This window comes from Scyliorhinus torazame, chromosome 13 (assembly GCF_047496885.1).
Source record: "Scyliorhinus torazame isolate Kashiwa2021f chromosome 13, sScyTor2.1, whole genome shotgun sequence".
Lineage (NCBI taxonomy): Eukaryota > Metazoa > Chordata > Chondrichthyes > Carcharhiniformes > Scyliorhinidae > Scyliorhinus > Scyliorhinus torazame.
In genome coordinates this window covers 19174973-19189727 of record NC_092719.1, presented here as the reverse complement: position 1 = coordinate 19189727, position 14755 = coordinate 19174973, and the positions used below count along the sequence as shown (strand labels likewise).

Sequence of the window (14755 nt, the reverse complement as noted above, 5' to 3'; positions counted from 1 at the left end):
TAGATTGAATAGAATTGACAGCACAGACGCAGGCCATGTGACCCAACTGGTTTATGTTGGTGCATTTGACCCCATCAGCATAACCTTCTGTTCCTTTCTCCTTCATGCACTTCATGGAATCATAGAATCCCTACGGTGCAGAAGGAGGCCATTTGGCCCACTGAGTCTGTACCGACCCTTGGAAAGACCCTTGGCCACGCCATCACCCTATCTCTGTAATCCAGTAACCCACCAAACCTTTTGGACACTAAGGGGCAATTTTAGCATGGCCAATCCATCTAACCTGCACACCTTTGGACTGTGAGAAAAAACCGGAGCACCCGTTGGAAATCCATGCAGACAGGGAGAGAAAGTGCAAACATCACAGTCACCCGAAGTCGGAATTGAACCCGGGTCACTGGCACTGTGAGGCTGCAGTGCTAACCACAGTGCCACCCCACTTATCTAGATTCCTCTTAAATTTTTCGATTTGTGCTTTTTAAAATTCATTCGTGGGATGTGGCATCGCTGATTATTTTTCAAACAAAAATTTTCAATTTTTACAACTCAACAAGGGATCATACATTAACTGGTAAATAACATTATTTAAATAATATAATGAACTAACAACAACTAAAAAAAAAGGAAAAAACAAATAGTAAAAACACAAAATAGTGCTCAACCCCTCCCCCCTGGGTTGCTGCTGCTGTCATTTCTATCTTTTCATTATCGTTCCGTGAGATAGTCAAGGAACGGTTGCCACCGCCTGGAGAACCCCTGAGCCGATCCTCTCAACGCAAATTTTATTTGTTCCAATCTTATGAACCCTGCCATGTCGTTTATCCAGGCCTCCACGCCTGGGGGTTTCGCTTCCTTCCACATGAGTAGAATCCTACGCCGGGCTACTAGGGACGCAAAGGCCAAAATATCAGCCTCTTTTGCCTCCTGCACTCCCGGCTCTTCCGCAACCCCAAATATAGCTAACCCCCAGCCTGGCTTGACCCGGACCTTCACCACCTTTGAAATTACCCTTGCCACGCCCCCCCCAGAACTCATGCAGTGCCGGACACGACCAGAACATGTGTGTGTGGTTCGCCGAGCTTCCCGAGCACCTCCCACACCTGTCCTCCACCCCGAAAAACCTGCTCAGTCTTGCTCCCGTCATATGTGCTCTATGTAGAACCTTAAATTGAATCAGGCTAAGCCTGGCACACGAGGACGAGGAATTTACCCTACTTAGGGCATCAGCCCATAGCCCCTCAATCACTTCCCCCAGCTCTTCTTCCCATTTTCCCTTCAGCTCCTCTATCATTGCCTCCCCCTCGTCCCTCATCTCCCGGTATATTTCGGACACTTTGCACTCTCCGACCCATACCCCAGAAATCACTCTATCTTGGATCCCCTGCGTCGCGAGCTGCGGAAATTCCCTCACCTGTTGCCTCGCAAATGCCCTCACTTGCATATACCGGAAGGCGTTCCCCGGGGGCAACTTATATTTTTCTTCTAGCGCTCCCAGACTTGCAAACGTCCCGTCTATAAACAGGTCCCTCAGCTTCCTAATTCCTGCTCGTTGCCAACACCGGAACCCCCCATCCATCCTCCCTGGGACAAACCTGTGGTTATTCCTTATCGGGGACCACACCGAGGCACCCGTCACTCCCCTGTGTCGCCTCCACTGCCCCCAGATCCTCAAGGTTGCCACCACCACTGGGTTTGTGGTGTACCTTTTCGGGGAGAATGGCAGCGGCGCCGTCACCAGCGCTTTTAGGCTCGTTCCCTTACAGGACGCCATCTCCAGCTTCTTCCACGCTGCTCCCTCTTCCTCCCTCATCCACTTACAGACCATCGACACATTGGCGGCCCAGTAGTAGTCGCTCAAACTCGGCAGCGCCAGTCCCCCTCTGTCCCTTCTTTACGCTGCAGGAACCCCCTCTTTACTCTCGGGGTCTTTCCTGCCCACACAAAGCTTGTAATGCTCCTGTCTATTTTTTTTAAAAAGGCCTTTGTGATCAGAATGGGGAGGCACTGAAACACGAAAAGAAACCTCGGGAGGACCACCATTTTAACTGCCTGCACTCTGCCCGCCAGCGATAGCGGCACCATATCCCACCTCTTAAAGTCCTCCTCCATCTGCTCCACCAGTCACGTCAGGTTAAGTCTATGCAGGGTTCCCCAGTTCCTGGCCACCTAGATCCCCAGGTATCGGAAGTTCCTTTCCACTCTCCTCAGCGGCAGAGCATCTATCCCCCTTCCCTGTTCCCCGGGGTGCATTACAAAAAGCTCGCTCTTCCCCATATTTAGTTTGTATCCCGAGAACTCTCCAAACTCCCTAAGTATCTGCATTACTTCTGGCATCCCCTCTACCGGGTCCGCAACGTATAGCAGTAGATCATCTGCGTAGAGCGACACTCGGTGCTCCTCTCCCCCTCTAAGCACCCCCCTCCACTTCTTAGAATCCCTCAGCGCTATGGCCAGTGGTTCAATTGCCAACGCGAACAGTAACAGGGACAGGAGACACCCTTGTCTTGTACCCCTATGTAGCCGAAAATACCCCGATCTTTGCCGGTTTGTGACTACGCTTGCCACCGGGGCCCCATATAAGAGTCTGACCCATCTAATAAACCCCTCACCGAACCCAAACCTCTTAAGCACCTCCCACAGATAGTCCCACTCCACCCTATTGAATGCCTTCTCTTTATCCATCGCCGCCACTATCTCTGCCTCCCCCTCCGGTGGGGGCGTCATCATTAGCCCCAGCAACCTTCGTACATTAACATTCAGTTGTCTCCCCTTTACAAACCCTGTCTGGTTGTCATGCACCACCCCTGGGACGCAATCCTCTAGCCTTGTCGCAATCACTTTTGCCAGCAGTTTGGCATCTACATTTAGGAGTGAGGTAGGCCTGTATGACCCCCATTGCAGCGGGTCTTTATCTCGTTTCAGGATTAGCGATATCGTCGCCTCCGACATTGTCGGGGGTAGCATCCCCCTTTCCTTAGCCTCATTAAAGGTTCTCGCCAAGAGCGGGGCCAACAGATCCATATACTTCCTGTAGAATTCCACCGGAAACCCGTCTGGTCCCGCGGCCTTCCCTGCCTGCATGTTCCCCAGTCCTTTAATCACCTCATCCACCTCGATTGGCGCCGCCAGACCTGCCACCTCCTGCCCCTTCACCTTCGGGAACCTTAGCTGGTCCAGAAAGTGTAACATTCCTTCTTTTCCCCCCGGGGGTTGGGACTTATATAGCCTCTCATAAAAGGTCTTGAACACCTCGTTCACTTTCCCTGCTCTCTGCTCCATATTTCCCGTTTCGTCCCTAACTCCCCCGATCTCTCTCGCCGCCATCCTCTTCCGAAGTTGGTGGGCCAACTGCCGGCTCGCCTTTTCCCCATACTCATATTGCATCCCCTGTGCCTTCCTCCACTGTGCCTCTGCCTTTCCCGTGGTCAGCAGGTCAAACTCCGTCTGTAGTCTTCATTTTTCTCTGTATAGCCCTTCGTCTGGGGCCTCCGCATATTTTTTATCCACCCTCAAAATTTCCCCCACTAATCTCTCTCATTCTTTGCCCTCTTGTTTCCCCTTGTGGGCTCTGATGGAAATCAGCTCTCCTCTAACCACCGCTTTCAGCGCTTCCCATACTACCCCCACCTGAACCTCCCCATCGTCATTGACCTCCAGGTATCGCTCAATACACCCCCTCACCCTTCCGCAGACCCCCTCGTCCGCCAGTAGTCCCATATCTAGTCGCCAGAGTGGGCGCTGCTCCCTTTCCTCTCCTAGTTCCAAATCCACCCAATGCGGGGCGTGGTCTGAAACGGCTATGGCCGAGTACTCCGTTCCTGCCACTTTCGGGATCAGTGCCCTTCCCAAAACGAAAAAGTCTATCCGGGAGTATACCTTATGGACGTGGGAGAAGAAAGAGAACTCTTTAGCCATCGGCCTGGCGAATCTCCACGGATCCACTCCCCCCATTTGTTCCATAAATCCCTTAAGCACCTTGGCCGCTGCCGGCCTTCTCCCGGTCTTGGATCTGGACCGGTCTAGCCCTGGATCCAGCAGTGTGTTAAAATCCCCCCCCCCACCATTACCAAGCTTCCCACCTCCAGGTCCGGGATACGTCCCAGCATTCGCTTCATGAATCCCGCGTCATCCCAGTTCGGGGCATATACATTCACCAGCACAACCGCCTCTCCCTGCAGTCTGCCACTCGCCATCACATATCTGACCCCACTGGCCACCACTATATTCTTAGCCTCGAATGATACACGTTTCCCCACAGATACTGCCACCCCTCTGTTTTTCGCGTCCAACTCTGAGTGGAATACCTGTCCCACCCATCCTTTTCTTAATCTAACCTGATCCGCCACCTTCAGGTGCGTCTCCTGGAGCATGACTACGTCCGCCTTCAGTCCCTTTAAGTGCGCAAACACCCGTGCCCTCTTAATCGGCTCATTTAAGCCTCTCACAGTCCACGTGATCAACCGGATTGGGGAGCCATTCACCCCCCCCCCCCCCCCCTCGTCGACTAGCCATCCCCTTTTTTAGGCCATCTCCCCATCCAAGTCCCGCGCACCAGTCCCCCAGGCAGCGCCTTCCCGCCCCGGTCACCTCATCTCTTACCAGCTCCCCCTTGCCCTCAGCAGTAGCAACCCAGTTAATTCCCCCCCCCCCCCCCCCAACCGGCTAGATCCCCCTCTAGCTTGGTTACTCCCCCCATATTGCTTCCGGAAGTCAGCTAACTCTGGCTGACCTCGGCTTCCCCGTTCACTCTTTGACCGCCCTGCGTGTGGGGCTCCCTTCCTTCCTGCGCCTGTTTTCCTGCTATAATTTCCATAGCGCGGGAAAATACCCGCGCTTTCCTCTCGGCCCCGCCCCCTATGGCGCAGTTCCCTCATTCCCCTTCCCTGTCCCTTTTTCCACTGGCGTCCACATTTCTTCGTGTCACCCCCATCGGGGGGAGAGAAATTCCCCGTCCAACATTGCTGTACAATAGCCCTCCCCTTTCCCCACTTTACATTTCTGTATCACCACCTCGCGGCTTCTCTCCAAACATCAAACTCTCAAATCTAGTCCAGTTTCTCTTCTTGGATGAATGTCCATGCCTCATCCGCCGTCTCGAAGTAGTGGTGCTTGCCCTGATGCGTGACCCACAATCGCGCCGGCTGCAGCATCCCAAATTTTATTTTCTTCCTATGGAGCACCGCCTTGGCCCGGTTAAAGCTCGCCCTCCTTCTCGCCACCTCCGCACTCCAGTCCTGATACACCCGTATCACCGCATTCTCCCATTTGCTACTCTGTGCCTTCTTGGCCCAGCTCAGGACCATCTCTCTGTCCATGTAGCGATGGAACTTCACCACTATTGCTCTTGGTGTTTCACCTGCCTTTGGTCTTCTCACGAGGACCCGGCATCGCTGATTACGCCACCATTTATTGGCCATCCATAATTGCCCTTGAGAAGGTGGTGAGCTACCTTCTTGAACCGCTGCAGTCCATGTGGCGTAGGTACACCTATATTGCTTTCAGGGTGGGATTTCCAGCGTTTAGACTCAGCAACAGTGAAGGAACAGCGATATATTTCCAAGTCAGGATGGTGCGCGGTTTGGAGGGGAACCTGCAGGCATTCCAATGCACTGGTTCCCTTGTCCCTTTAGATGGTAATGGTTGTGGGTTTGGAAGGTGCTATCAAAGTACTTCCTTGCCTCAAATGCTCCCTGTGGTCGCATGTTTCACATTCCAACCACTCTGGGTAAAGAGGTTTCACCTTAGGTCCTTGCTGAATTTGTTAGTCACTATTTTATACTTACGTCCCCCGATTTCAGAAAGACCGCACAAGTATTTCTACACTTTCTCTGTGCCCTACTCTATCAAACCCTTTCATAAATTTACAGACCTCTGTTACAGGTTACTTCGCCTTATATTCTCACCTCATTGGTTGCTTGTTGTTTTGGAATGTGCTCAGTTGCTGGACACGCATAAATGTTTAATCGACAAGTTTACAGTGAATAGGAAACCTCAGCTCATCATCTTTCAACATCAACAATTAGTGTGGTATACAGAAATTTGTCTTCAAAGAGATCGATACTGCACAGTGAAAGCATGTATAGTACAAATTGACAGACTGAATTGCAGCACAAATCTGAAATCTGTGGCTGCCATAAAAGTCAGGTCCAAGTTGGATACAGCTCATGGGATGGTCCCTCTGGCTGTCTGCCTCTCTTGCACAGTTCCATTTATGCCTGATGTTCCTGGATTGGATTGGATGTATTTGTTTATTGTCACATGTGCCGAGGTACAGTGAAAAGTATTTTTCTGCGAGTAGCTCAAACAGATCATAGTACATGAAAATGAAATAAAATAAAAAGAAAATACATAATAGGAGAAGGAGCATGCAGTATCTGCTGGTATGCTTACTATCGTCTACAAATGGTGGGCATTTTAGGGACTGGAGTGTTGACTGAACAAGATTTTTGAAAAATTTGTGCTACTACTTCTCCATTTCCTATATACATGGGTAATGGCTACAGTAGAAAGACACTGACTTTTCTATGATGCTTGACCACAATGTATTACTACTAATGGCTAATTGTCACTGGAGATAATTTTGCCTTTGTGCAATAGTGCAAAACAGGCGATACAAAAATGGGAACACAGCAGTAAGTCAATCAGCCCCTCAAGTCTGTTTTTCCCAGGAAGTGAATGGGTAGTCAATTTCATATCGCTCCTGGTTTTTATTTCCATGGACTTCAATAAATTCCCCAACATTGAATCTAAAAAGCAAGTTTGGTGGAAAAAAAGCTATCTTTACTTTGAGTCTCAGCCGCTTCAGTCTCCTCAGGTTTCCGAGAACATGCAGGGTGTCAGTGAGGGATGGAATCATATTCTCCGAAGCATCAAGGACACACAGCCCCAGGGAGCTGGACATAGGCAGTAAGCTGTAAATACGGTTACCCTGGATGTATAACTCGCAGAGTTGGGGAACATGCTGAATACCTTCTAGGGACTCCAACTGAAACAGATTAAAAGCACAAAATATGGTGATCAAAGCTCCAGCATAGGACAGCAAGACAGAATTATATTGAATACATTAAATTTCATGGTATTTACAGCACAGGCCAGGTCCTGCATGGAAACATAGAGGATGCGATCTAACGGTAAGGTTTTTAAGTGTGGTAGTGGGCAGGAACTGGCCGACCCGCTGCCCATACATCCTAAGGTGACCCCCCAGGGCGCTAAAGGCACTGACCGGGAGGAGGGAGCCCTGGAGGCCGACCCAGAGCCGCCCTACAGGGTGTCGCCGGCAGTTACCAGCCCTGCACCTGACAATGGCGCGTCTTCAGGTCAGCGGGCGGAACAGGGTGAGCCATGTGCCACCAGCAAGTCAGAGGGAGCCCTCTGGCCCTAGGCGCTCCAGGGGACGCCCGCCAGCGGCATCAAAGGCCACAGGATGCAGAAGCAGCAGGCTGCCTCCACCACTGATGCGCATCCTGGGGACACACCTAGACGTAGTGGCAGAGCACGGAAGGCTAAGAAGAATGAAGATCACTGGTGGGGAATGGTGGGGAGGGGTGTGGCACCATCGGTAGCTAGGGACAGTTAGGGTCATGATTGTAAACCAGTAAAACACTTTACAAGCGAGACATGTGAAAGCTCTGTCACATCATTCTACACTGTGGGCAGGCCTGAACCCATCCCCCATTTGCCCTCCGCCAGCCCCGGCCCCAGGACACCCCCCCCCCCCCCCCCCCTGGTAAGGTGGTCCTAGATTTGCCCCTCCCTCCTCCAGGCATACCACATACAGGTGGCGGGTGTGAGCGCACTGTCAGCAGACAAACAGGAGTCAGACTCTGGCATAGATTAAGGAGCAGCACAGCTCAGGTCACAGTGGGCCATTACCATCCTCTTGCCTTGTATACTGTTGACACAGGCCTATCACCCTTGAGTGATGTAACACAGGTCCTGGGAGGGTGGAACCGGGAGAGGGGGGATGGGTGGGCAGGGACAGCGGGTGGGAATAGGGGAGGAGGTGAGATGACAGATGAAGCTATGCCGGGCATGCCGTATCTTCGCCGCTGTTGCCTGTCCTCCATCCTCTGGCTGCTCCTGCCGGTCCTCCCCTGGGTTTGTCCTACAGCCCCTCCTGGACCGTCTCCTCCTCATCCTCCTCCGCTGACAAGGCTAAATGTTCCTCCTCATCCACCTCCAGAACGTTGCCCCACTGATGTGCCAGGTTGTGGAGAGCACAGCAGACCACCACAAGGCGGGCGACCATCCGGAGAATGTTCTGCAGTGCACCACCAGAGCGGTCGAGGCATTGGAACCACATTTTAAGCAGTCCGATGCACCACTCAACGACAGCCTGGGTGACCACATGGGTCTCTGACTGCCCCAGGATGTAGCTGCTGTGCACACTTTCAGGGAAGCGTGCACACATGTGCATGATCTAGAGGTGGTGGTCGCACACAGGTTGAACGTTCAGGGAATGGAACATCTTCCTGTTGATGAAGAGTGCTCCTGGATCACCCGGTGAGCGCAAGCGACATACATGCTATCTATTACCCCCTGGACCTGGGGCACCCCGACAATGGAAGAGAATCCTACTGCCCCGGCATCTTGATGAGCCGGATCCAGGTGAAACTTTATATATTCAGCTTCCTGGGCAAACAGGGCATCTGTGACTTCCATGCTGGGATATGGCACACAAGTCCCTGCTTGAATCCTGGAATGAACCAGAGACGTAAAGGTTCAGGGCTGCCGTCATGATTGACCGGTAGCGGGTATCCCCCTCCACGTGGTCCCAAGTCCGCAGGGACATGGCACAGGTGCCACAACGTACCCTTGTTGAGGCAGAGCTTCCTGCGGCACATGCTGTCCAACCAGCGACCCTGTACACCACACAAACAATCACCCAAGGCCAGAATCGAACCTGGGTCCCTGGCACTGTGAAGCAGCAGTGCTAACCAGATGCATCCTATCTGATTCTATGAACATGCAAGCATATAAAATAAGAGTAGGAGTAGGCCATTCAGCCTCTCAAGCCTACTTCCACATTTGATAAAATCACGGCTGAACTAATTGTGATCCCTTCTTTCCTGTCTACCATCTATATACCCTTTGGTTCCCTTGACATTCAAGAATCTATATAATGCAGCCTTAATAATATTCAATGATCCTGCCTCCACCGCTCTCTGGGGAAGAGAACTGGACAGAATAATGGCCCACTGAGAGAAATAAATTCTCATCATCTCCATCTCAAATGGGTAGTCCCTTAGTTTTGTACTGTGTCCCCTGGTTCTAGTCTCTCCCATAAGTGGAAACATCCCTTCAGCATCTACCCTATCGAGTTCCCACAGGAACTTGTATGTTTCAATAAGATTACATCTTATTCTCCTAAAATCCAATGTATGCAGGTCCAACCTGACCAACCAGGTCCAGGTGGACTTCATCGTAAAAGAAGTGGCTGCTGAGAAAGCAGATGCATTGGTTTTAATTTTCCAAAATTCCATAGAATTTGGAAAGGTCCTATCGCATTGGAAAATAGTAAATGCTTTTTTAAATTTAAAGTACCCAATTCATTTTCTTTTCCAATTAAGGGAAATTTTGGCATGGCCAATTCACCTACACTGCACATCTTTGGGTTGTGGGGGTGAGAACCACACAGAAACGGGGAGAATGTGCAAACCCCACACAGACAGTGACCCGGGGCCGGGATCGAACCCAGGTCCTCGGCGCCATGAGGCAGCAATGCTAACCATTGCGCCACCGTACCGTCCTGGAAAACGATAAATGTAACCCCTCTCTTCAAGAAAGGAGGGAGACATAAAGTAGGAAACTATAGACTGGTTAGCCTAATATCTGTCATGAGGAATATTCAGGAAACGATAATCAAGTAGGTTATAGCTGGGGACTTAGAAAATCTTAATGCAATCGGATTCCTAAATTGCCCACCCTATCTCTTGCTACCCTTTTACCATTTAAATGTACTTAGAAGACTTTTGAATTTCATTGACTAATACATCAATCTGTGCTATGGTACAGATGGATGGTCACATGCAGCTCCCATATTGCCTAATTATCTGCTCTTCATGTCTGTGCCTGTATAGCAACCCTCACAGGCTACTATTTCCTGCACAGTCAAGTCCAATCCTGTCTTTACCTGATACACACTCACTTTCTCCTACAGGTTTCAATGGGTAGCAATCAGAAGCTGACTAGCTGATTCTTTCACCAGCCCCCCACTAAAACTTTCACTTTTGGTTGTGGTCAAGGACACGGCTAATGCCTGGAACATTTCCTAGAGTGTGTGTTTCAGGATTGTACAGTGCGATTACCCAATGTCCCCTCAAGTACAACTGTTAACATCCTGGCGGAAACTGCATTACACAATTCACGCTCAGTCTCTTCTGATCGCTCAATAGTGTTGATCTGTACCTCAACTTTAAAGCACTCATCATTGTTTTCAAATCCGCCATGGTGCCACCCTATCTAGCTCTCTAATTTCCTCCAGCCATACAACTCTCCCAGAGATCTGTGCATCTTCAGTTCTGGCCTTTAGCTCGTTCCATCAAAATTTGCATTTATACAGAACCTTTAACACAGTAAATACATCCCAAGGCAATGCGCAATGTTAGATAGTTGGAAAGGTGGTCACTAAATTGTTACCTGATTGCCGCTGAGATACAATTCCATCAAGCTGTTGAGAAAGGGTAGGTTGGCAACGCTCCTGATCCCATTGTGTGAGAGGTTCAGAACTGTCAGCGTCTTGCAGCTTTCTAACCCTTGGAGAGTTTCAATATCATTATGCGCCAGGTTCAATACCATCAGGTGAGGTAAGGCACTGAGCCATGAAATACTGCAATAAAAAACACACACACATATCAAGAGAAAGAGAGAGAATAAACTTCAACACAAGTACTTGGTGATTTACTAACTGAGGTTAATCATTTCATTGGCAATTTTCAGATACTTAGAGGTAGAAATTCATCTTGGGCAGTACTGCAGAATGGGCGATATTGCATTGCCTGCCCATAATATAACCAATATTTAATTCAACTGACTCCAATTAAAAGCCTGTAAACTCTGACTGAGGGAACGAATGACACACATCTGATGACACAACGAAAGGGAATTAAGGGTAGAGTGCAGTAAGATGTATCAACTGATTTTAACTCAGTAAACGTTCAGTGAGGAGAAAGAGCATGTAAAGTTGGAATACTTGTCCTTGTAAGTGAATTCCGCAGCAAGTATGAACAGAAAGGTGCACTTAAGTAATAACTTTATTAAACTGAGGGAAGAAAGTTGTATCTGCAGGACATAACTGCTGTCTGGAAACGCTAGCTTGCACACTACACCAGCAAGGGACAGGCAGAGTATATTCAGTCACCAATTTTATTACAGTTTGAAACAGACACTATCTGTACTCTAATTCATGGAATGTTATAGCTCAAAAGAGCCCATACAATCCATCAAGCCTGTGTCAACTCTTTGAAAGAGTTACCCAATTAGTCCCATGGAATTTTCTTTCTCCATAGCCCTAAAAATATTATTTTTCCTGTAATTTTCCAATTCTCTTTTGAAAGTTATTTGTGAATCTGCTTGTTTTCAGATAGCACATTCTACATCATAACACCCTGCTGCATAAAAATACATTTCCTCCTCTCCCTCTGGTTCATTTGCCATTTTCTTATTATAAATTTAGAGTATCCAATTATTATTTTTTTTTTTTCCAATTAAGAGGCAATTTAGTGTGGCCAATCCACCTAACCAGCACATCTTTGGGTTATGGGGGTGAAATCCATGCGACACGGGGAGAATGTGCAAACTCCACACGGACAGTGACCCAGGGCTAGGATTCAAACCTGGGTCCTCAGTGCCGTAGGCAGCAGTGCCAACCACTGTGCCACGTGCCGCCCCATTTGCGATTTCTTTTAATTAATTCATGGGATGTGGGCTTCGCTGGCTAGGCCAGCATTTGTGGCCCATCTCTAATTGCCCTTGAGAAGGTGGTGATGAGCAGCTTACTTCAACTGCTGCAGTTCATCTAGTGCAAGTATACCCCACAGTGCTGTTAGGGAGGGAGTTCCAGGATTTTGACCCAGCAACACAGAAGGAACAGTGATGCATTTCTAAGTCAGAAGGGTGAGTTGCTTGGGGGGCGGAAGGGAGGACGGCGGCTTCTTCCAGATGTTGGTGCACCCATGTATCTGCAGCCCTTGTCCTTGAAGGTGAGAGCGGTTGGAAGTTCAGAAGATGCTGTCTGTGAAGACTTGGTAAGTTCCTGCAGTACATCTTGTAAATGGTACACACTGTTGCTGCTGTGTGTCGGTGGTGGAGGGAGTGAACGTTTTGGGTGTTTTTGAATGTCTGTGCCTTCTGGTTACCAATCCTCCTGTAGGTGAAAATAGTTTCTCTCTATTTATTCTGGCAAAACCCCCAAACACAATTATTTGAGGACAAAGCTTTCCTTACATTCATTTCTTATATATTTTCCATTACAGTAACATTTTTGTTACCTGAATGTTCCAGGAATGGATGATGCCCATTCATCAAAAATGCCGGTTAACAAGGAGTTACATTACTGTAGACCGAGAAGAGGTGAGGGCCTGTCTTTGAGGGGGTGAGGGAAAGCTGCTGAGCTGTTGCAGAGCAATACAGTAAAACCACCACAACTGAAGACCACGCTGAATGACTTTCTAAACAACAAATTAAGCTGTCAGTTTTGCTGACAGTTGCTCTGAGTGGTATCTGTTGCTTCTAACCTTTGTGCAGCCTCATGGATTTTTGGCTGGAACCAAACAGATCACCACTACAACTGAAGACCAACCCCAATATTGGTGTTTCAGAAAAATGCCATTTGACTTTCCCCTTCTGATCTTCAGAGCAACATTTGAAACAAAATCGGGCTGTCAGAAATCTCTTCTAATAGTGAATTCTGGATGGTACAGTGCTGGATTAGTTTATGTTTAGAATTAAAGTCTCAGTGGCCTGAATGAAATAATTTGAAATAAAGGCCCACAATGTAGAAGGGAACTGCCATTCAGTCCATCAGTTACATTCCTTCTGCAGATTCTTTTCTCCATTTATTTAAACTCCAGCAGAATCTGCTAAGTCAAAAGTAAAATACTCAAGGAGTTATTCCTTTGTGAAATTCTTCCCTGAGATACAAAATAGTCTAATGAGATATTAGGCTCTAGTCTAACATTGTAATTGACATAATTCAACCCTAACTAGCTCGGAATTCCTTTCACTATCCTCCATACCGTTTCAAGGCAAGGGTATGGACTCTGATTGGCTGGCAGCTCTCAGCTGCCGTTCCCCCAAAAAGAGACAGTCTAGGACTTTCATTGGCACCTCGGTGAGGCGAGGCCCCAACCACCGCCATTAAATATCACCCAGGGACTATAAAATACTGGATTTCTCTCAAAAACCATGTGGTTTTCCGACGTCCTCTAGGACAGGAAATTTGCCGTTCTTACCCGATTCAGACCTATGTGTGACTCCAGGTCCAGAGTATGTGGTTGATGTTTAACTGCCCTCTGAAGTGGCCTAGAAAGCCACTTAGTAGTTGATAAGCAATAAATGTTGGCTGAGAACCTGCAAATAAATTAAACCTTTTGTCTATATATTAAAGTTGTAATGTGCATGTTATTTATGCTACAGTACATGGTTTACAGTGCAGAAGGAGGTCATTCGGCCTATCGAGTCTGCACTGGCTCTTGGAAAGAGCATCCCACTCAAGCCCATATCTCCACCCCATCCCTGTAACCCAGTAACCCCACCTAACCTTTTTGCTAGGGGCAATTTAGCATGGCCAATCCACCTAACCTGCACATCTTTGGACTGTGGGAGGAAACCAGAGCACCCGGAGGAAACCCATGCAGACACGGGGAGAACATGCAGACTCCACACAGACAGTGACTCAAGCCGGGAATCGAACCTGGGACCCTGGAGCTGTGAAACAACAGTGCTAACCACTGTGCTACAGTGCCGGCCTATCCATTGTCGCTCTTTCATTGACTTGTTCAGTACTGCTGTTGTGTCAGTCTGAGGATTGCAGATGCCCTGGCTAATTCAAGGACTAATCAATGACGATGGTAAGTTTTGAAACTAAAATGTTGCAAATCAGTGGAAAGAAAAGGTAGGAAGCCCTCACAGGAACATGAGGGCTCATGAGCCCTTAGCCATTCAGGTAACTTACTGATGATTATCAATGAAACTAGCATTTACCTGCGCAGTGAATTGAGTGACACATTTAGCTCATGTAGATTCACAAAGGGAGATAGGCTCTCACACTGCAGTTCTTTCAATTCATTTAAGGAGATGTTGATTTTTAGAATCCTGCATTGCAAACAGAATGAGATTCATTTTCACGCTAGTAATTGGTGTTGCACATTTTAAACTCAAATATTCTAGAGGCTCTTGCAAAGGAAAGGTCAGCAGGGGAATCAGGCTGTTAGTTATTTATATCCACTCAGACTGAATCCGTCTAGGGCCAGATTTTCACTAATAAGGCAGCACTCTCCATATAAATGAGCCCCGTTGTCATGTGAGAGTACATTTAAGAAATGGGTGTTGAAGAAATGTACCTTTCAGAAATGGGTGTTTATCATGATGTCAGAGAGTGGGTGGAGCCGGTCTGTCTGTCAGCTTTTTACTTTTGTTTTAGGCTGTTTGCTGCAGGGTGTGTTTTAGTTTCATTTTCAGAGCTGCATAGCTGCAGTCACAGCCAGAAGGTGTATGAGTCTCTCTCTCTTTGTAATCTAAAGCCTGTAAATCGATC

The 14755-nt window shown here is 48.4% G+C and overlaps 1 protein-coding gene across 1 annotated transcript in view; it reads right to left on the bottom strand.

Annotated features, from left to right (window-relative positions):
* LOC140387866 (uncharacterized) overlaps positions 1-14755 on the bottom strand; it is a 77025-nt gene that overhangs the window by 59810 nt on the left and 2460 nt on the right. The window contains exons 2-4 of the mRNA XM_072471120.1: positions 14203-14313; positions 10639-10828; positions 6785-6985 (exon numbers count right to left, since the gene is read on the bottom strand). Of these exons, the coding sequence (XP_072327221.1) occupies positions 6785-6985; positions 10639-10828; positions 14203-14313 (502 nt within the window). The remainder of the gene's footprint in view (positions 1-6784; positions 6986-10638; positions 10829-14202; positions 14314-14755) is intronic.